The sequence below is a fragment of the Leguminivora glycinivorella genome, chromosome 12 (genome assembly GCF_023078275.1).
Source record: "Leguminivora glycinivorella isolate SPB_JAAS2020 chromosome 12, LegGlyc_1.1, whole genome shotgun sequence".
Taxonomy (NCBI): domain Eukaryota; kingdom Metazoa; phylum Arthropoda; class Insecta; order Lepidoptera; family Tortricidae; genus Leguminivora; species Leguminivora glycinivorella.
In genome coordinates this window covers 17,718,856-17,742,409 of record NC_062982.1, presented here as the reverse complement: position 1 = coordinate 17,742,409, position 23,554 = coordinate 17,718,856, and the positions used below count along the sequence as shown (strand labels likewise).

At 37.2% G+C, this 23,554-nt stretch overlaps 1 protein-coding gene and 3 non-coding genes across 4 annotated transcripts in view; 1 reads left to right on the top strand and 3 right to left on the bottom strand.

Moving 5' to 3' along the window:
* Nucleotides 1-12,592: 12,592 nt before the first annotated feature.
* On the bottom strand, nucleotides 12,593-12,664 carry Trnag-ucc. Its single transcript has one exon. It is a non-coding gene; the product is annotated as a tRNA-Gly (tRNA).
* Nucleotides 12,665-20,784: 8,120 nt separating this feature from the next.
* Trnan-guu lies at nucleotides 20,785-20,858 on the bottom strand. Its single transcript has one exon. It is a non-coding gene; the product is annotated as a tRNA-Asn (tRNA).
* Nucleotides 20,859-21,111: 253 nt separating this feature from the next.
* Nucleotides 21,112-23,554, top strand: part of LOC125232128 — a 38,726-nt gene continuing 36,283 nt past the window's right edge. Inside the window, 1 exon segment of the mRNA XM_048137750.1 lies at nucleotides 21,112-21,601. Coding sequence (XP_047993707.1) covers nucleotides 21,426-21,601 — 176 coding nt within the window. The 5' untranslated portion in view covers nucleotides 21,112-21,425.
* On the bottom strand, nucleotides 21,624-21,695 carry Trnae-uuc. The gene has a single exon. It is a non-coding gene; the product is annotated as a tRNA-Glu (tRNA).

The window sequence follows — 23,554 nt, the reverse complement described above, 5'->3', positions numbered from 1 at the left end:
TGGCGTACTTTCCACGAGTATTTTGGAGTCAGTTAAACACCATTGCATACAATACTTTTACAACGACCATGCACTTAGTTTTTAATAGTTTTTTTAAATAATTCTCGCGAAATTCACACTGTTTCCTGTATTGCAAAGGTTTGCACTGTCAGCTCAGCTGCCCAAAGCCTTCCCGCGCACGCACGCAGTATCGTTAATGCAATGCGTTGCCATGATTACAGAACCAAACAATGCGTTTTCAGTTTTTTCGATACGCACAATCCTGTAAATGACGAATAACAGTTCGGGAGTAGAAAAATCATTAAAAGGTTTGATTAATAAATAATGTATTGGTTCCTACATGACGACCGGTCTGGCGCAGTCGGTAGTGACCCTGCCTGCTACGCCGCGGTCCCGGGTTCGAATCCCGGTAAGGGCATTTATTTGTGTGATGAGCACAGATATTTGTTCCTGAGTCATGGATGTTTTCTATGTATATAAGTATTTATATATTATATATATCGTTGCCTAAGTACCCACAACACAAGCCTTCTTGAGCTTACCGTGGGTCTCAGTCAATCTGTGTAAGAATGTCCTATAATATTTATTATTATTTTATTATTTATACCTAATAACATAAGTGACCATGACTGATATGTTACTTAACACTTATAAAGTTAAAAATATGCATAGGTAGAGTATTTTACAATAACAATTTATGTGCTTTAACATGTTTATTTAAGACTCATAAATATTTTTAAACAATTAGCAAAAGTGGGTTAAGTATCATAACACAGTCTTGAAAAAGTTTGACGTCGTCGAACAATTCGCAATAAAAGAAAAGGGCATTATTTCGTCAAATTGAAGTTTGTTTTGAAATTAAGCTACAATAATCACTACTACTGAACGTATTATAGCTGAAAAACACAACAATCTATATAAAAAACATTTTTTTTAAGAGAAACACAAAAAAATGAGAAAAAATCTTTAGACGCCATTTTCTCAAAATGGTTGGCGTGTGGGTTGACACATTATTGCTTATCACCATCCATATGTTCCTAGGTCATGGATGTTTTCCATGTATATAAGTATGTGTATATTATATATATCGTTGTCTAGTACCCACAACGGCTTGTGCTTCTTCCTTGAGCTTACCGTGGGACTCGATCAATCTTATAATATTTATTTTATTTATAATAACTTGGCCTGTCACCAGCTATCGCAAATCAAAAATAACACGTCATACACGGAATAGTTATAAGAGGGCAGTCGATGCGACGCAATCACAGTCGGCGGGAGATCAAAGGCGCTCGTAATGGCTTTTAAAAGAGGGTGCGACACGAGGATGAGGGGGTAACCCTACTCACCTCACTACTCAAGTATACATTGCTGTTTTAAACTCATTTTTCTTCCAACGGCGCAAAGAAATGCGGCAATGGACGCGCAACCACTAGTGCGCGTCAAGTAGGGGTGGCACTCTTTTTGTCTCAACGCTTGTTTTCTAATGAAAGCCACTTGTGTTTGAGGTTGGTTTGGTAGTTCAATTTTCGGAAGAATATTTATGATGCCTATTATGAGTTTGTGCAATCGGCCGGTGCTTTGTTGATTTATTGATGCTTTGGGCAGGTTGATATGTATAAGGGCTATTCACAATTATAGGAAACAATTGGCTGGTATCATGTTTTTCGATAATCTCGAAAATACAGTCAGCTTCAAAGTAAAATACTAGAGGTAGAGTGATGTAGATTTTCAACAAATTAACAATAACAGATAAGTAGCCATATTATTACTAATGTGGAACTATATGTGAAACAATTAGAATAGGTACATGTAGGTAATGAAAGTTTTACAAAACATAATATGTTAATTGAGTGAGTATTCCAGAGTGGCAAATAATATTATCATTAATTGTAAAAGAAGATACTAATTACTATACGTCTTACTTATACAAACAAACAACAAATATGGAGTGAGATAGACCAAAATGTTCTTAATTGCAAATTAACAATGTCACAACAATTTGTCTCTTTATTGCACCCCTGGACAGACCTAAATGCTGTTTAATTACAACCGGAGTAGCCCTACAATTTGTGGGGTCCATGCGTCAAGACGAAGAAAATACACGGGAGGAGAGGACAGTAGGCAATTATACCGTTTTTATTAATTGAAGGGTCAGAGACAGAGTGCCCCATTTGTCGGTGACACGAGACGGTGGTGGCATTTGGCTTTTAACTGTTGTGTACCTATACGGAAAGCCATAGTTTTTCGAATTTTAATATTTACCCGAAGTTTTTGGTACGGCAATAAGAGACCGAAAAGACAGATTAGAAGATCAACTAAACAGATGTCTAGTCATCTTCCCTTCTTATTTCCCTGAGCTGCTGCTGTTGACGTTCACATAATTCACATTATTCCGGAATACAGATTTCTGATGTCCCTTCTGATGTTTTGCGGATTGAACGATTTGCTGACATGGTCAAACCACCACGTTGGATTGTGGTCACTTTCGGTCTTTCATTCTACTGCATCCATCCATTGGCGCATTACATGGGTTGCCTTCCGACAATGTTCTTCAATAACCACCATCATCCCCTCTTATTTTGCCAGTGTTCTTGAGTCACTATAATTGCTTACCATCAAGCGATTCTAATCATAAAAAATCCTTTTGTCTCAAGCCCATGCTAGAGGCAGACTCAACTCGTACATACGTTGTTTATGTATGACGTAACTACGCGCACAGCGTGTAAAACTACGTGTCAAATTGAGGATTTCCTTTGAAGTCTTTAAAGAATCACGTAACAATACGTCGGCGAGATGGTAATTACCCGCTATCCCGCTTTGAGCGGAATTAGCCCTCTCGACTTTGAGGCGCGAGCGCGCCATTGACGGGTTAAGGTTGGTGAACACTTGTCTAAATGTAGTCTTGTCAACCCTTTACCTACACTAGAAATATCGGTAAATTAAAAAAAAATGGTGCGAATGTACTTCACTTCTAGAGAAAATTTGAATTTTACACCTTTTTAACCGGCTATTAAAAAATAGTTTTGCTAATCCACTAATAGGGAACGTGCCAATAATTAGTGCTAATCGTATATTTCCGCAAAAGTACCGCCCCAGGATATTTGTTATCTTATCGCTGCGGCATTGTTTCAATTCATGCGTATCTTATCTTCTTCTTTTCCCTTCCCTTTTCCTCAATTCCCAGTTCCTGTAGTAAGTACCTAATAGGTACAATATCGTACGTAATCATAGGAGTTATCTTCTCTGATCTTGCACTTAGTTTTTTTTTATCTGATCGTTGTAGACATGTGGGGCCTCATTTATTCAATAATTTTAAAGTTAGGTTTTAGAGTCATCAGACGAATACGTGGGCCAACCAATATTTTCAAACACGGTTTTTGCACTAATAATCTGGCACCACTTCGCAGTACCCGCCGTACCCGGTACCCGCAAGGCTTACTTTTAGCATTGCCTATTTTTTTAATTCTAAATATTTACCAGCTAGTATGTATGCCATGTGAGCCATAACCCTTAACCTCTCAGCGTTGACGCGGCGTCATTGACGGGTTCCACAGCATGTTGCGGATACGGATGCTGAATTTTCAACATCCGCGGATGCAAATGCGGAAGTGGATATTTCGACACTTACTTCCGTGCATGCGAAATCGTTCAGCTCATTTCTTTTTAAGGAGTTTTCTGCCTAATGTTTTTTAAGATTAGAGGAAAGAAAGTGAATGTTGATAAGAATTTGTATTTATATTGAGAAGTTTCCATTACCACTAGACTTCGATGAACAAAGTGCAAAGTTTGATGAGTTTTACTTACGTATAAATAAATTTATAAATGTGCACGTTTTCGCTTATCAAGAGTAATGCCAGTAATGGTCTGTCCAATAATCTGAAGAATCTCCGCTAACTGATGAATCATTTTCTATAGGTACACTTCTCAGAGATACTTCCTCAACTCCCCAATAATATAACAGCTAAAAATAATATAATATTCCGTATTTCGTCTCAAGAAATTCTAAAATCAGACGAATTTTCAGATGTCATTTGTTTGTATAGGTACGTTTATTAATGTTATACATGGTCAGAACTGGAAGCGCTGGTGGCCTAGCGGTAAGAGCGTGCGACTTTCGATCCGGAGGTCGCGGGTTCGAACCCGGCTCGTACCAATGAGTTTTTCTGAACTTATATACGAAATGTCATTTGATATTTGCCAGTCGCTTTTCGGTGAAGGAAAACATCGTGAGGAAACCGGACTAATTCAAATAAGGCCTAGTTACCCTTCGGGTTGGAAGGTCAGATGGCAGTCGCTTTCGTAAAAACTAGTGCCTACGCCAAATCTTGAGATTAGTTGTCAAAGCGGACCCCAGGCTCCCATGAGCCGTGGCAAATGCCGGGATAACGCAAGGAGGATGATGACATGGTCAGAACTGCTGCCTGCGAAAAGAGGTACAAGTTTCGCACAGCTGCCAAAAGCAAAAACCAAAAGCTGCAAAGGTACAAGTGCCACATAAACTGTACTAACACAGAGCTGTACCCCTTTTCACTAAAGCCTCAATACATCTTGGTATTTGAATATCCGCATTCGTATTTCCATGTCAACGAGATATATTCAGCTCCTGCATATCATGCCACTTGTTGAGTAGGTGCACCAACTTAGCTCAATTTGTCAAAAGTGCAGCTAAGTCGAACATATGCTCGAGCGCTTTAGCGTCTTGAGTATACCTACACGAGAGGACGTGCTTTTAGCTGAACGTGAAATTGGTAGTCGAGTGTGCAGTGAAAGATGCCAATAATTTAGTGAAAAATGGTATGTTTATATTATTCATATGTAGGTAAGGTTGTATAGCCCTTGTTCTGAATCGGTATGGAGCTTCCGCGTAAGTCCACTCCAAGTTTTCAATAAACTTACCTCTGGAATAATAGTCCACCGCTAGGTCTTTGGTCGGCAACATTTAATCTTTTTTCTACTCCCGAACTGTTATTCGTTATTTACAGTGTCGTGCATAGATCGTTAAAACGCTACATAAAAGATGCCCGCCCCCGCCCGGCGCCCCGCGCACCTACGCATACGATATAGCTCTTAAAACATTGTTAGCAAGCCTTTAAGGGATATAGCGTGGGTGCGCGGGACGCCGGGGGCTGGCGACGGCGGCGGCGCGGGGGAGTGCGAGCGACAGGGTGAGTGCAGGATCATTACAGAGGACAAGTCAAAATACAGGGAACAGTGCGCTATTCTGTGGCTTCCTTTGCGGCGCGTATCCAACGACCCTTATCGTATCGTATATTATCATTCCTTAAAGTTTGTATGAGGCCAGATCTCTTTGAAGTGTTAAGTATACTAAGGTAACTCACTAGTAACTCGCTCTGTTCGAGTCACCGTGGTAGGACTGCACAAACATGGCTGTCGCGTCTGTTTACGTCTAGGAATTCATTCCCTGTGCCTATTCTGGAGCGTCTTGGAGTTTCCACGAAAATATGATGAATTGGTGACAAGAATATATGCATTTTTTTTATTTTTTTTATTTGCACGAACATATTTACATCGGTGGGTAGATAATAGATATGCCATAATAGGTTCTGATTCAATTTTTTCAATATTTGGAGGAGATATGTTTTTTCGAATTAGATCCCGTTCTTGAGAACTATAGGCATACATCTCACAATCCAAATGTATTTGTACAAGTGCAAATTACTTTATTCGTAATTGTAACCGAGCTGCTTTTATCATACTTCAAAATTAGACAAATATTAATTCAATTTTTACACGACTTGCCCAAAACATAGCAGGGTTCCTGCATGCGCAGCCGAATGGCATTTCTCCGACGCGAAACGAAAACGAAACGCCGCGAAAGGTAGTCTGGCTCTGTCGCACCAATACGCAAGAGCGATAGAGATAGATATCTACGAGCGTTTCGTTTTGTGAGCGCTTGAGCCATTCGGTTACGTATACGTACCCTGTTTCGTAACTTATTTTCTTACAGCAAAAAAGGGGCTAACATTTGGCTATCACTAATTTACTATGGCTAATCTGTGGTCAACTATCCTTAACTTTGAACTTCGAACGAAGAAACGTAATTCCAGAATAGTCCGGCAGGCGGCGCCGCGGGCGCGACCCAGATCCTTTCAGCCCATTTGCGGTATCTCTGTTTGGCATCGCAATACCAGAGAGAGATAGTCTAACTGCATTCAAATATGAAAGGAAGGATAAAGACTTCTTTCAAGACGCTGTCGCCTATGGAAAGCTACTTAATGCCGGAGACACACCGGCGTTAAGAACCGCTGGTTATTTTTGTCTTTTACCATCAATAATTTTAAACAGATAGGTACTTTGACTGCAATTAAACGAAAAGGAGTATAGACACTTCTGTCTTCCTATACTTCCTGAGCTTTGCTTCTGGAATAACATTCAATTTGTTTATCAAACATTATTGTAAAAGCCAAAACGTATCAATGTCTAAGTGGCTAATTTTATAAATTGGCGAGCATGCCCTTTGGCCTGACAAAAGCGGCCGGTCCAAGGGGCGAAAATTAACCCTTTATAATGTTGCTGCTGAAACAAATGTCACTGCCTATTCAGATCGTTTCGCTAATAGGTGTCCCTGTAGACGGGTTATTTTACGAGCATTTGAAATTCAATTTCCGAAAAAGACGGAAAACAAAGGACAACCGTTATTTTACTACGTTTTAAATAAGTAAAACAAAATAAAGATTTAAACAATTCTTAGGATTATAATTAGCAAGATTACCACAAACCATGCCAAGAAGCCCAGATAACCAAAGAAAATTATGATTATACAGTAGGTATAAGTCTTTTTTTTTATTTAAATAATATAAAAAATGTGTTGAAAGAAACAATAATTAACTTAATTGGCTTGATTGCCAAGAGTGGCCTGGAACTTGAGCAATTTCAGGTGTTCTGCCTCTCCCTTTATGGGATGCAGGCGTGATCGTGTGTATGTAATACTGGGGACGCTATTGCACAACACCCTGCATTTTATGATTAAGCACTGAGACTTGGCACAGGTTGTTCCTTGGGTGGCCCTGAGTAGATAAAGATCGGGAGGCATTGAGAGCCCCCCTTAATTTAGGAGGGAAGAGGGGGGGAAGGCTAGCGCCGCCGCGCTTCATTTGAAACCATATTTCTCTAAAACTATACAAAATAGGGCATGCGATATATCATTTTCGGGTAAATAAAGGACGAGGAATTCATTTTTGTAACAAAAAAAATGTATTTTAGAATAAAAATACAAAATAAAATGGGAAAATCTGAAAACGATATTTTTTTTTTATACATATTATTGCACATTTTATGAAAACTGTAATGGTTTTTTCTAAATAAAAAATATTATTTAATAGCTACATTTAACTAGTTTTAGAAAATGTACAATTTGTTATAGAAATATATTATAGGACGAGTGATAAAAAATAATTTACATCGCCCGATAGGGTGATTTGAATGCTCATTTCAATAAGTTTTGTCAATGATTTCAGGTATAATTACTATTTTTAACACACGAAAGCCGTAATCATTGTAGTTTATGGCTATTTTAGTGATTAATGTACTTAAAATTAAAAAAAATACAAAAAATTTAAAAAATATTAAAAATGTGATAATTTTTTTAAACATTATCCTATTTTGTTCTTTCTACACAATATATATTTAAACGCAATAAATATCAATAAAAAGCCACATTTATGCAGTTTATAAAAATATATAGTTTGTTATATAAATATATTACGAAACGCGAGATAAAAAATAATGAAAATGAAAATTTTAATGTACGGGTCAGCTTGCATTATTCGATGAGGTGAGGTAAAGGTACCTACTACCCGCTATGCAGTGGAGTTCGTCTAGTAATACAGAAATATACTTATTCTAATAACGTTTACACATGTAGGTATATCACGACCCAGTACAGAAAATTGTAAAAGTCCTATAATATAGTTTATTTTGATTGTAAAATATAATTGCATGTGACTTATATTGCAAAAAAAAATGTCTTAATCACGTTCTCCTCTCCTGAAGCAGTTCTGCATGCACAGGCTTGAAGATTTTTTAGTTTACTAGCAGAATTTAGTTACTTCCTTTGGGCCTCCTTAAATCGGTTTTACCCATCCATAAAGGATAAAATAAAAATCGTCATATTCTTCCTTTCAGTATCAATGATAGTTAGTTATTGCGCAATAGTGCCATAAAAAATAAACTAGATTCGTATTAGCATTAAACATTAATGATTTTTGAACTACTTAAGACATTGCTTTTGTACAAAGGAGAACCTCAAAAAATGGTCTGACTAGACGAAAACATGTGTATCGGGGCTAGTACTCAAGGCTCTCAAAAAGTGTAGCTATTTTGAGTTATTCAAATAAAACAACATGAATAGTCTGAATTTAATTATGTATATATCACAACATCCACTGCATAAGCACATCAGCTCCGAACATTTAATTTAAAAAGTCTTTTTTTACGATTGCACCTTACGCGGCACTGTTTTTTACACCTGCATCCGACAATTTCGAGGCATGTTTCTGCAGCAACAGGCAACGTTGCGGGCAAGTACCTAGGCTCCCAAATACCAATTGTTACAGACTTTCGTCCTGCCACAAGTAGCAAATAATGGCAAATTTTGAATTGGGTTTAGTTGACCCCATAAATGGACACCTTGATATACCTATAACCCTTACAAAAATGGTGCAAGGCAGCTTTTGTCGGTGAAATGCTGTTAATTTGGCCGTCTTTTTTGGTTAATAACTATTTTCGGCACTCGTTAACCAAAGTACAGGACGCAGATCTAGAATAATAAATATGTCAAGTAAGAATTATCCATAAATTAGGCAAATCATATAGATAACTACTATTTCACAAGATGTATTAAGATCAGATGTATATATCTGACCTATCATATCAATCGATCATTTCATGTAATATAAATAGTTAAATTCAGACTATATAGGAGTATGTTGTTTAATTTGAAGTACTCTAAATAACTACACTTTTTGAGAGCTTTGAGTACCTTTACCTCACCTCATCGAATCATACAAGCTGACCCGTACCGTACATCAAGATCGCCCTGCCACGTCACCTTCATTATTTTTTATCTCGCGTTTCGTAATATATTTATATAACAAACTATATATTTTTATAAACTACATAAATGTGGCTTTTCATTCATATTTATTGCTTTTAGATATATATTGTATAGAAAGAACAAAATAGGATAATGTTATAAAAAAGTTGTCACATTTTTTTTTTTATTTTTGTATTTATTTTATTTTAAGTACATTAATCACTAAAATAGCCATAAAATACAATGATTACGGCTTTCGTGTGTTAAAAATAGTAATTCTACCTGAAATCATTGACAAAACTTATTGAAATGAGCATTCAAATCACCCTATCGGGCGATGTAAATTATTTTATATCACTCGTCGTATAATATATTTCTATAACAAATTATACTTTTTATATATATTTAAATAATATTTTTTATGTAGAAAAAACCATTACAGTTTTCATAAAATGTGCAATAATATGTATAAAAAAAAATATCGTTTTCAGATTTTCCCATTTTATTTTGTATTTTTATTCTAAAATACATTTTTTTGTCCCAAAATTGAATTCCTCGTCCTTCATTTATCCGAAAATGATATATCGCATGCCCTATTTTGTATAGTTATAGAGAAATATGGTTTCAAAGGAAGCGCGGAGGCGCCAGGCTTCCCCCCCTCCTCCCTCCTAAATTAAGGGGGGCTCTCGATGCCTCCCGATCTTTATCTACTCAGGGCCACCCAATGAACAACTGTGCCAAGTCTCAGTGCTTAATCATAAAATGCAGGGTTCCCATACAAGACATAGCAATAGCGTCCCCAGTATAAAAGGTGTGTACCATATCAATCAAGAAAGTACTTAGTTAGGCTGAAACGGGTGCATGTCAGACTTTAGTTGAATTGGCTTAGACTAATAAGTCAATCTAAGATTCTTAGTTAATGCGTCCTTTGTTCAGATATACCTAGTCAGCCTAATCAGAAACTAATGAAATAGTAATACGTCAGGGTGCAAAAATCAACAATAAAATACCCGTAAAATCATCAGTGTTCACTCGTTTTCATTACGGTCACTTCACGATAGAATTCACACCCTACCACTTAAAACCGTTTAATACGTTTACCGACTTCACATACGAGTAAGATGGCTTAAATGTTATCTTGCCGGTCCGAATGTTGTATTAGTTGATTGAGCACACACCATTACACATAATATTTGTCTACCCCCCAAATTACAGGACCATCATACACACTTATAAGACCGAGAAAACTACTGCCAATCGTTGCACCCTCGAGGAAAGTCCTCAATTTTGCACCCTAACATGTGGTTCTCAGAGTTCGACTAGTTCGGCTCAAGATTGTCAGGGGAAAATAAGGAGTTGTAAGTCATTGAATATACCTCAATAGATTGATTATAATTACCAAATTATACATAAAGCGACTTGTTATTATTAAATCTGTAAGCAGTAGAGTATAACTGGGGACCGATTTTTGAATTTCGAACATTCAGTCTCTGACGAAATGCTATTTTTGAACTACATCTAGTAATTTAAATCTAGTGGTAAGTACCTAATGACCGAGTAGAGATATCACTGACCTAATTCACGAAATTGAATGGACGACATTCAGAAATCGGCCCCCTGATCTCGTTATGAACTTGTTAAGTAGCATAGCCAAAACTTTGATTGTTTAATTAAGAATTTGTTTAATTGAAATTATATAATTAAGTATTTATTTAATAGCAGTTGTGCGTGTTGGGGCATCTACACATTTAGATACGAGACAGCCCGAGACAGGTGCCTAAGCTCATTTTGTGGGTTTTTCCATGTTAAATTTTATGATGTCAAAATTATTTTCAACGGCCGCCGCTATCATTAAAGTTGGACGTTGGTCATGCCCATGATATGACGTATGTATTACATTTCATTCATTTGTGCGATGAGCACAGATATTTGTTGCTGAGTCATGGATGTTTTCATGGATATAAGTAAGTATTTATCTATTTAAGTATGTATATCGTCGCTTAGCACCCACAGTACTTAATTTAAGGGCTAAGTTGATCTGTGTAAGTTGTCCCCAATATTTATTATTTGTTTATTTATTTATTCTGACAAACAGCGCCGGATAACATTATATTAGTTGCGCCGCTTTGTAAGGTATGTTGCCAATATCGATTTTATCTATACCTACATTGTCATTTTTTTTAAATCATAGTTGCCTCGCCAATCAGCTAATAGCATCTCAAATATCTCAATCGATGCTTTGCGTTGATAATTCCAACCAAATTCACTTTCCAGCAACATAAACTGCGGTTGAACCTTGCAGGATCTCGTGGCAGGTAATCTACAGTTGGGGTACAGTCAGCCCTAATATTGACAGTAGACAATTTCCGGCGCTGCAAGCAAACAGGCAGGATTCCGCGCAATTTGAGCTTAATTGCAGACGTGTCGGCGTGGGGACGCGAAATAGGGTGACCATAATGCGGGCTGCTAACTTGCTACCTATAACAACCTACATATAACAATCGATAGGTAGGTAACATGACACCTAAATGTAGGTTTCATATCGTCTTATAGTTTCATAGGATTTTGTTTTAATTTTAGAATAGTAAGGTACAGTGGGACTATTTCGACTGGGGGGAAAATGCAACTGATCCATTTTTCCATGTTTTACAATGTTTGCATTACCTATTAATTAAAGTGTCCACTGGTTATATGTGGCACGCGTGCTCAGTAAACATTGTGGAAATGGAAAAAATAGATCAGTTGCAATTTGGTCGGGATTTTCCCCGCTGTACCTTACACTAATCAAATATCTACATACAATATTATTTTTCAGCACACCAACTAGTAAAGGCTCTCTTTGTCATTCAAAAACAGATAGCAAAATTGCATTTTATCCACAAGAGTGCAAAGTAATTTCATACAAATTTTAACTTGATTGGTTGGTAGAATTTACATGTAAATGATTATTGTAAATCATAAATATTGAATAAATTGATGGATTTCGATGGATGGAGTCAGTATTTTGTTCGTGTTGGTGTGGTGAAAAATTTTGTGTTTCACTCTTTATTAGGTAACTTTATGCAACACAGCATGAACATGACTTCATCGTGCACTAAAAAAAGAAAATGAAATTACAAACAATCCAAATAAAGATAATAATAAGTAGGTATTTCAATGACACCTTATCATTAACAACTAACAAATCTGGTAAATCTGTTGCGGTGCGTTCAACGCGTCACAAATTTGGCTATGTCACGAACGTTTAGAAACCAAAGTTGAAACGCGCCCCTGCAAGACGATTTCCCCGATAAGATGTCTTCGTGACGGGCTGGACACAATGTCAACATTTCATCGGAAATTAAATCCCTGCCAGAGTAAATATAGAACGCCTCAAAATTACTTTTCAAGTGTTTGCACTTTTTCGCCATAGACGTTCGCCACGCCATCTACTTCTATTTTTTTCCTTTGAACTAGGTTTCAATTCAATCAAACGTAATATGAAATCTAAACAAATAAAAAATATAAAGAAAAAGCAAAAACAAAATACAAAAAGTGTGCGTTGGCCGGGAATCGAACCCGGATCAACTGCTTGGAAGGCAACTATGCTGACCATTACACCACCAACGCAACTGACTACTGCGGCGAAATTAGCTATCAAGTTCGATAGGTAAATAAGAAAATGCATGAATTATACGACTTGTCCACTATTCTCAATTTAAAGAAGTATTGACGTCAAACGAGATAATTACGTATATTATTAGGAATTCGTGGCGTACTAAACTGATAATAGGTATGTTTCGATAAGATAACCGTCTCGACATTAATAATTGTATTTCCTTTGGAATGGCAATGTGTTAGCATAATAAAATTAAATAGTTACTTAGTTAATATGACGTACCTATGATCAGACAGGTAATTTTTATTAAAACCTTGGCATCTCAGTCGTAATCTGAATATACTTGAACACAATCATTAGCGAGGGAGAATTCTACCCGAATAAGATCGAATTAAGTAGGTAATGCATTTTCAACAAAAATATTATCATAAATCATAAATCATAAATCATTTATTTGCTTACCATGGTACGTACAGGATGTTACAATAAAATTATTTTAATATGAGCACATGGCACCCTGTGAAGGGTATGGCAATATTCTTAAAACTATGTACATTGTTTCTTATAATTAGGATGTGTAATTTTGTGTTTACGAGTAAGTAGGTAACTTACTTTAAATTGTCGTCCATAAACTCTTGGATGGAGTAGTAGGCTTTATCTATTAATAATGCTTGCAGCTTTGAAGTAAAGGCGTTCAATTTTTGAGTGCTCGTAATTCTGTTAGGCAATTTGTTGTAGATCTGGATTGCTCGAAAGTATGGACCTTTTCTGTATAGTTCTAAAATGGGTTCGGGAGGATGAGTTTGTTATTACGACGTTCGCTTTTACAGAAATTGAATAATTGGGTGTTCTTTCTAACAAATATCGATATTTCCAGTAAGTAGAGGGAGGGTAGAGTTAGAATTTGAAGGCTTTTGAAATATGGTTTGCAGCTGTCTGGGTGTTTAATGTTGGCAAGGATTCGAACACATTTTTTTTGAGCTACGAACAGATCATGCACATCACTGCTATGCCCCCATAGGATAATGCCATATCGTAATCGGGCTTGCGCATTAGAATGGTATGCTGATAAGGCGCACTCAGTGTGAGTGTTGGACTTTAAAATGTATAGGGCAAAAATAAAAGAAGACAGTTTGGATTTCATTCTGGCTACATGGTTTTTCCAGGTCAGATGGGAGTCTATTGTGATTCCTAGTAAAGTGCATTCGGATTCCTCTTCTATATTGAGGTCTTTCAGAAGTGGTGTCAAATCGGTTGGTTTTTTTGATACGGTCTAAATTGTATGATTTTGGTTTTAGCTGTATTTATTATAAGGTTATGGTCCTGTAGCCAGTCAGAAATATTAGTGAAAGTTTCTTTAATTTGAGTGTAGTTATCGGAGTTGTTGTCATGTTTGAAGAGAAGGGAGATGTCGTCGGCGAAAATGATACATTTATTATTGGTTGTTTTGGGGAGATCATTGATGTATATTAAAAACAGCAAACATCCTATTACACTGCCTTGGGGGATTGAACTATTGATGGTTTCCCATTCTGATTGAAGTTTTGTTAGTTCTGTAGAGTCTTTAAAGTGGTGTTCTATTTGTACGTACTGCTGTCTATTGTGGAGATATGATTTTAGCCAATTATATGCATTGCCACGAATTCCAATATCGTGTAATTTTGTTAACAATATTGAATGGGAGACTCTGTCGTACGCTTTGGACATATCCAATAATAAACCAACGGCATAGTTTTTGGTTTTGAGGTGTTCTAATATTCCTTGGATAAACGTGTAGACTGCATGGGTGGTTGATCGTTTTTGGCGGAAGGCGAATTGGTTGTCTTCAAGTAGATTAAACTTTTCTAGGAAATTATAAATTCGGTCTGCCATGCATCTTTCAAATATTTTTGATAAGGTGGGTAAGAGGGCTATTGGTCTATAGTCGGAAATGTTATGTCGTTTACCACCTCTTTTTAAAATAGGTTTGATGGCAGTTATTTTTAGTTTGTCGGGAAAGCGGCATTCCTGAAAAGATTGGTTTATTAACAAGGTAATTGGCGGTGTTAATTCTTCGTTGCACATCTTTATTAATATTGGAGGGAGTTCATCAAAACCGCAAGTGTATTTATTTGGGAGGTTCTGAATAATTTTGTGTATTTCTTTTTCAGATGCAGGATTATATTTTTCAGATGCAGGAATATTATTTCCCCTAGCTGTCAAATCAACTCGCCCTCAAACAAAATTATAATAAACGAAGACCACAATACCACAATGGGGCACAAGAAGCACCAAGAACCAATTAACCCTGCCACTGCCCGATCGGGCCACAAAAGAATCAATTAACACAACGAGACAATTGCACCGCGCCCGTGCACCTTGGCGCTGCGGAGGGTTAGGCACGACTTGCGGACTGCGGTTGACTGACGTTTTGATTAAGAATTATTTTTATTTACGTGTAAGGTGAAATAATAACTTGACATCCAAAGTGTATGCACTTACAGTACCAAATTTTCTATTATTTATATCATTAACTAAGGCCCTACTAGGTACCTGATAGATAGAAGTAGTAGGAATTGTAGGAAGTAATGTCCTAGTGTGAAAAATATTGATAAAATTGAATGATTGCTGAATAAAAAAATATGAGGCACCTCTTTCGAAATGCTAATCACTTCGAACATAGAATTACCTCTGTGGGTGTAGGCGAAGCACACTAGGTAACTCGATTCCCTACGGTTTCCCTAAAATTCTCCAGTATGTGGTAGAAGTCCATACAAAACAGATCCCGAAAACCTCCGGCTTTATCAACGGAAATTTTCACGCCACTCCACTGCTAGTTGGATAAACTTTATCGCATCGATGCCTCCCTGTCGCACTTACAAATAGTGCCAAAAGGACGGCCTCATTATCACGCGACCGTGCCTGCTTGCCTGATTTCGATTTTCAATGATGATTGCCTGAACAGCTTTGTAAGACAAAAGGTGCTGATTAAATTTTCTACGGGATGGTAACACTTCGCGCTTACATCTTCCGCTGTTTTTTTCCAGAAATGACTTACCAAACTATGGTAACAATCTTGCATATTTTAACGGAGCTCACATTTAACCTTCCAATACAAATAGCGAAGATTATAAGCTCCAATTAAAGACACCTCAACCTAATTAAACTTACTCCATTTTTTTCGCGTAAAATGTCTGCCAATTCTAACCGACTACTTCCCTTTGACACGCAGATCAAAGCACGCGCGCTTCTATTAGCCCTGATTACAGCAGCACTTCACCCCAGCGGGGAGGAAGGCAGTGTTGCCAGATATTTGTCATTGAGTAAGAACAAAGAAAAAATATACATACCTACCTAATCTTATTTTATCTTAAAAACTGCGGAGGCCCTTACGTATACACTTTGACCCATCGGGATCTTTTGTGCAATTACCCCCTACGATCCTAAGATTCTTCAGCTATTCAGGAGCTTCTCGACCATCTCCACGTATCGGATGATGAGGCTCGTGGGTAGCTCTCTGAAGTCCTTTGGCACCAAGTAACTTGCTCCAAAGTTCTTCACTCTTTGTCTGGCGAGGGCGTGACATTCACACATTAGATCTCTGACGGTCTCTTCCTCTTCACCACACATACGACAATCAGTGTTATCAGCGTGTCCCATCTTGGCTAAAATGCCTTTGACCCCGTAATAGCCTGTGAACACCCCCGTTACAATTTGGAATTGTCGTTTGCTCAGTTTCCCTAGCTTTCTGCTCCATCCAGAGTCTACCCTCTGTATATAATACATACCTACCTAAAGTCATGCTAATGCTAAAATAAGTTTGCAACGTTTTTGATAGCCAAGGGTTGAGTAAACGTCATAATTTCATCGAGGTTTGAATTTTATAATTACATTTTCACCTGCCAAAATCTTGCAATTTATCCTGCGCTTACTTTTCTACTCATCTCTTTCTGTTGAATGTTCTGTCACAAACTTTCCTTTTTATCATATTTACAACCTAAAATGTCAAGAAGTAAGTAATTAATAGGTACACCTACACCTACAAATAAATATATTCCACTCGTCGCCATAGTACAAGCTCTACTTAGTTTGGGGCTAGGTTGATATTTGTAAGGTGTCCCCCAATATTTATTTATTTATTTATAAATAAGCTACAATAGACAGTTTTTGGGTTTTGGATGTTATGCACCTTTTATGCTTTTTTGTTGGTGTACGTTATGACACTCACGACAATTCTCTTTCACTCACCTGGCAACCCTAGATAAAGGAGGGAGAATTGCCCCCCGTTCCTCCCATTGTCTCGCGAAGGGTTAAGATGCTGTAGTGTCATTGCTAGTTTCATAAATTAGCTTTGATGCGTGTGAGAGTTTTAGGGCAAGTTTTTGTAAAGGTTATGCGAGGATTGTTGAATTGTTGATGTTGTCTGATGATCTGACGTTTACAAAGGGATTGATGATGAGAGCACTTGGCTTTGCTGGATAGTGTTTCCTATCGTGGAGCAATATGCGGTGGGTAAAAATGAAGGTAATACAAGGGCTCATTTACGGTTTAAGGGTTGTGGAGTACGGAGGCACTCGAATGCATCTAAAGCATGAAATTCTAACGTTGAGATGACTATTAGAGGAGTAAATAGTAGGTGAGTACTGCATTAGTAGGTAACCCCAAAGGTATAGGTACTAATACTAAGCCTGACGACCTAATAACGATTAAGGTTTTATGAGTAACAGGTTACTTACCTATCTATGTGAGTGTAACTTATAGGTTTCCTTTGATGTTTAATGTTTGTGTAAAATTGAGAGTTAGGTACATAAGTGTTTTTAATATTGTTTAATTATCTGAATTCTGAGGTGTCCAATTTGTCAACTAAACATATTGTTAGGGGTACTTTGCTAAAATGTTGTCCAAACTCCATCCATTTTCATATTTCCTAGTATAAATATATCATAATTTTAATAAAACATGGCCGAACATAGTCCAATACAGACATTTGAAACATTTCACGTTACTGTCAGCTTTCGGTTCGCAATTTCCTAGCTGCCAATATGGCTGCCGTGCACTTCCGGTACTGCAGGAAGCGTCAGCGATGTGGCCTGTGACAATGTGCCAAATGTCACAATATAACATAGAATTGCGTTTGGAGGATGTAATGGCATTTTCGGCAGATATCTGTTACGGTCTAACTAAATACTCTGAATACGCTAGGTATATATTCGGCATTTGTGTTTGGTTGCAGCAAAATTTGCAATGTAGGTGTGTGTTATATTCCAGAATTTTAGTTTTAATACAGCTATATTTGCGCGTTCGCGGCAATATCGTGCTCGCCTCGCTTTCAAGTCGCTCGGTACTCTTAATTGATGCTGATGGGCCCCTGTATCTTTATGTTAGTAGATAGATAGATAGATAGATATATTAGTAGGTACTTAGAACGCATCATGTGATCGACTACCCGCCTGTTTCCAGTCAGGCGTCCCTACACTACATCTACATCTAGATAAATGTAATACCTTCTCTGTGCCTAGGGTTGCAAGAAAACGGTTTTTTTTTCTGGCTTGAAAAAAAACATAAAAAAACCGTGAAAAAAACAGTTTTTTTTCTGGAGTATGTTTTTTTTCTAATGTACGAAATCTCAAAATTTGCAAAGCTGTTAATACTTTTATATGGTTTTTTAGACTTGATGTTAACTATTAAACGAATTTAATCAAATAACTTTCATTTCTGGTCTTACCTCTATAAAAGCATAAAAGTAACATTTACGAAATCTGTAGTTGGTAGTTATCACTATTTACTGTTGGCAACACCACCGCCTCTCCACGCTGCACGCCGCATCGGGGATTCCCCAATAAACGTTTGTATACTGAATGTTAATCGTATTAAAATGTACGTTATTGTTATTGAAACACGTTACCACTCACGAAAAACCGTTATTGTCGAATTATTTGTTCATCTGAAAAAAAACCATATTTAGAAAAAATACCATGGTTCTCGGTTTTTTTCATAATTCTGAAAAAAAACATTTGGTTTTTTTCTATTTGCAACTCTATCTGTGCCAGCTCAGCAAAATATACAGCGGAAACCAAACAATTGATTATAAATACAGGCAAACAATGGTCTTATATCGCTATCTTCCAGACAATCGTTAGGCATTTTGTTTGATTAAACAAGTAATATCCATGCTAATATTATAAATGGGAAAGTGTGTGCGTCTGTTTGTTTGTCCGTCTTTCACGGCAAAACGGAGCGACGCCGACGAATTGACGTGATTTTTTTAAGTGAAGATAGTTGAAGGGACGGAGAGTGTCATAGGCTACTTTTTGTTTCTTTCTAACGCGAGCGAAGCCGCGGGCAAAAGCTAGTCAATTATATTTCCCATTCGAATAAAAAATGTATATCTCTTGGTTGTCAGACTTATTTTATGATTTCCCTTGAACATCCTCGTGAACCTGGATCATCTCCCAGCCGCGCTAAATCGCTCGGCGCCCGCGCGTGCGCGACACGTTTGTTTGTGCATGGCCGGTAACTAGCTGCACGACGGACTAATAGCTTTCTGTTTTATATTAACGCGATATATTCACGGCTGCTGTATTGACATGTAGAATCAGTAGAATAATGTAAATACACCACGGAATCCATATACTAAATAAAATCCATAATTCCATATCCATATACTATAATATGGGTTAAATTGTGGCGTAGGCGAGAGGCTGGCAACCTGTCACTGCAATGTCACAGTTTTGTTTTCTTTCAACCCTTTATTTGCCAAGAGTGGCACTGAAGCTTTAGTAGTTTCATGTGCTCTGCTTACCCCTTTATGGGATACAGGCGTGTGATTGTATGTATGTATGTATCCATATACTAACTATATATTAATATTATAAATGGAAAAGTGTGTGTGTCTGTTTGTTTGTCCGTCTTTCACGGCAAAACGGAGCGACGAATTGACGTGATTTTTTAAGTGGAGATATTTGAAGGGATGGAGAGTGACATAGGCTACTTTTTGTCTATTTCTAACCCCCCACTTCCCTAAAATGGGGGGTGAAAGTTTGTATGGAGCTTTCCACAATTTTCGAATTTAACGCGAGCGAAGCCGCGGGCAAAAGCTATACCTATATAAGTACCTATATACTTACATACAGCGTGTGTATTCCATACGGGCGAATATCTTAATAACGATTAGTATCGGACCCAAGGAGCTTAACTATATGTTTTCTTTTTGAATAGACGAGATTTTTTTTTTCATACATAATAATTCAGCACGCAATGTATTACGTCCACATCAATTAGCGTACCTACCTAATTGTCATTACGACATGACGTTTATGTCACGTGGAATTAAGTTGAATGGCGTACATTGCCGCTTGGTCAGATTTAAAAAATTAATTACTCTTAATTAATAACACTTTTTAACAAAATAATTATCCTATACGATTCGTTTGATCAGACACCATAACTGGATATATTATTCGCCCGTATGGAATCCACACGCGGTATATTTCAAAGAGGTATTTTACTTTCCTATCTGCTAAAAGATAATGTTTGATATAAATCAAGAACGATATAATACGGGACTGTCAAGGCCGTACAAAAAAGCGTACCACGGAAATGTATGGGCTTTTTAGGCTTAAAACTAGATGGCGCTGTTTCGAAGCCTGGAAGTGGCCATAATCATATTTTCGCCAAATATCTTTGCGTGTTTTCATTCATAATAAGAACAAATGACATATTTCTTTATTTTAATATCATGGATTACCTACATATTTTGAAAAAAAAATTGTAGGCATCATCAGTGTAGTTATTATAGAATAGGTGGCGCTAAAAAATGAAGGTACGATTCTTAGTATAAAAGTGTAAGTCTTATACACCCTGTTTTTATTGAATTCCGTTAACTTTAAGGGAAGGTTCTTTAGGTCAGATACAATTAATTTCGCTAAGAAACTAGCGTCCTAACTCTTACGGTTATCGAAAAATTAAAAAAAAATTAACTACTGAACACGGCGTCCCTTACCACTTCCTTATGCTATTTGTTTTGGCATTTGCCGTCAGACACTTGACACTGACTTTAATGTTATGATTAAAGTCCTCTCACACTAATTAATTCATTTATTACGAAAGATATCATTAAAAAACCTTAAAAAAATAAAGAAGCAAAAAGTAACGCCCCCGGGTGGGCTCGAACCACCAACCTTTCGGTTAACAGCCGAACGCGCTAACCAATTGCGCCACGGAGGCAGATGACAGAGCTGGCGAAATACCTAGCTACAAGCCCAATGTCGTAGAATAACGTATGACTGAGACAACAACATCGTCAAATTGCTTACCTGAGAAACCTGTTTGGCGCTTCCATGGCCCCTTCACTTCTATTCGATAAATTTCACACAAAAAACACTGTGCTCGAGATTCCATACAATTTCGCGACGAAATTCTTGTTGTTGAAAAGCCATAGTGCTCAACAGTGTTTATTATGACTCGATTCAACGCCCGTTTGAGGTTATGTTGATAAGTTAAGTTTATACGAAAGCGTATTTAGTAAATACATCGGTTTTGTTTGTTTAATTGTTGAAATAATGAATTGAACAAGTGTCTTGGTGATGAAAAGTGTTTAAATAGCAAAGACCTTGAGGTTAAAACTGTGTTTTTGTGTGATAAAGTTGTTCTCGCGTTTGTTTTGATAGTAAAAACATAGTGTACTTATTATTGCTTTCGTTCGTATTTAAATTATCGTGTAATCAAAACAAGCCGTATAATAAACATTAAAGTGGTAACAGAATATTTAAGTGTTTTTTCGTGTTTATATAAATGGCTAATCGAGTCCCTGGTACTTGTTGTGCTGCGTCGGTAGAAAGAGCCGGCTTACCAGGTCTTCTAAGAGATCTACAGAGACTTTCCGAAGACCAAGATTCTGCAGATATCGTTTTCATCCTGGGTACTGCAGAGGAAAAAGTCTACGCTCATCGGATTATCCTAGTAGCCAGGTAAAAAAAATGCAAAAAGTTATTCCCGTACCGGGAATCGAACCCGAGCCTCCTGGGTGAAAGCCAGGTATCCTAGCCACTAGACCATACGGGAGATGTGAGAGCTGGCGAAATTAAATAATATATTATGAATCTTAGCTTAGTATAATATTACGTGGTAATTAACATCTAGGATCAATAAAACATAATTATGCGATAAATGGTTCCAATCAATCTTACAAGTCAATTTTCTAACTAATAACCATTCTACTGTAAATTAACACTTTTCGAATGTAAATGCAGATTGATTACGACATGAAGAAACAGTAATTTGTTCGATGAAGCTGAAGTTACCTTATGTGCTACAAAATGTTTTAAATATTCATTTCGGTTTTAGGATGTTGCAAAAAAAATCGTAGAAACACTAATGTTTCATCAGTTTCGTATAACATAGCGCCATCTTTCCATCAACGTTGAAAACTAAGTTTGGCTATTCGCCACTAGATGGCGCTATAACGGAGTATTTTCAATAGCATCTTCCCTCGTTTTATGTGGTTGATGATAATGGTAATTTTAAATACTCGTATGATATGCATAAAATTGTATTGTACTTTATTGCTTGCTTATTTCGTTGTTAATTATTACCTAAAAGAAAATATAAATTAAAATTGTGTGTGTAAAGTACATAGATAGTTAAATAAATGTAGGTACATTTTGTTGAAGATAAAGTGCGAATATTCATTTACATTATTTGTACTTATTTAACACAAAAATCCAGTAGGTACCACATAAAACCTTTCGATTTTCACAACAGTACCACAATCGGTCAAGTTTGCAAAAAAGCTTCAATTTACATGCAAATGTGAAACACATGGTCCGGCCCCGCGAAACTACAACAATACAGATCCAAAACGACATAAAACAGAAATGCTACTTTCCTACAGAGGGCGTATACGTCGCAAACACAGATCAATACAACAAGATGGCCCTTACAGGGCGACTCGCGGTCACCAAGCATACGACAAATCAGGTTTATAAAAGTTTGAACGCGTGCGACACCGATCAGTAGCGCCCAAGTATACGACCCGCTAACAGTGTCCGTGTCCGCTCGGGAAAAAATCTTAAATAATCAATTTTGGTTGCAAACAATGGTCTCTTACAGCATAAAGTGGTGTGGCAAGTCTTCTAACACTTCTACATGTAAAAAAGATGGAACAACATTCCACAGTTAAGTCAAATTAATTATTTTGTTGAATATTGTTTATTGTCCGCGGAGTTCATTTATACTGGTCAATATGGTTGTGCTGAGCGGCGCCGAGGCGCGTCCATCCCTCTTTACCGAGTTAAAAATGTGATATGCTATCCCTTTCACGTAAACGACTAGGCATGGGGCCATGTTAGTTTATGTCTGTTGCGGGAACTTCGTACTGCCGTTCGTACCATGTGCTACCATTTTATGAAATATAAAAGAAAGCAGATTTGTAATAGTGAATAATTATCTAGAATCTGTAGAGTCTGTAGTGGTATTTAGTTCATTGATTAGTTTAGAATATTTAGTTGGTTATTTAACTTAGTAAACGTAAGTAAAAATGCACAGTTTAGTTATTAGTTACTAGAATGATTTTTATTGAGATGCTATCACAATTATCATCCTCCTTGCGTTATCCCGGCATCGGCATTCGCCACGGCTCATGGGAGCCTGGGGTCCGCTTTGGAAACTACTACCAAGATTTGGCGTAGGCACTAGTTTTATGAAAGCGACTGCCATCTGACCTTCCAACCCGAAGGGTAACTAGGCCTTATTATAATTTAATTATAATATTATAATTTGTTGCAAAACAAATTCACCACAGTACTGGTACCGGTACCATTGTCTATAATAGACATGTCCCATTCCCATCCCTACTGCTAATCATAAAGGCGCGCCATTATTTGAAACGACCAATGGCAGCACCGTGCGCGCCCGCCTCACCC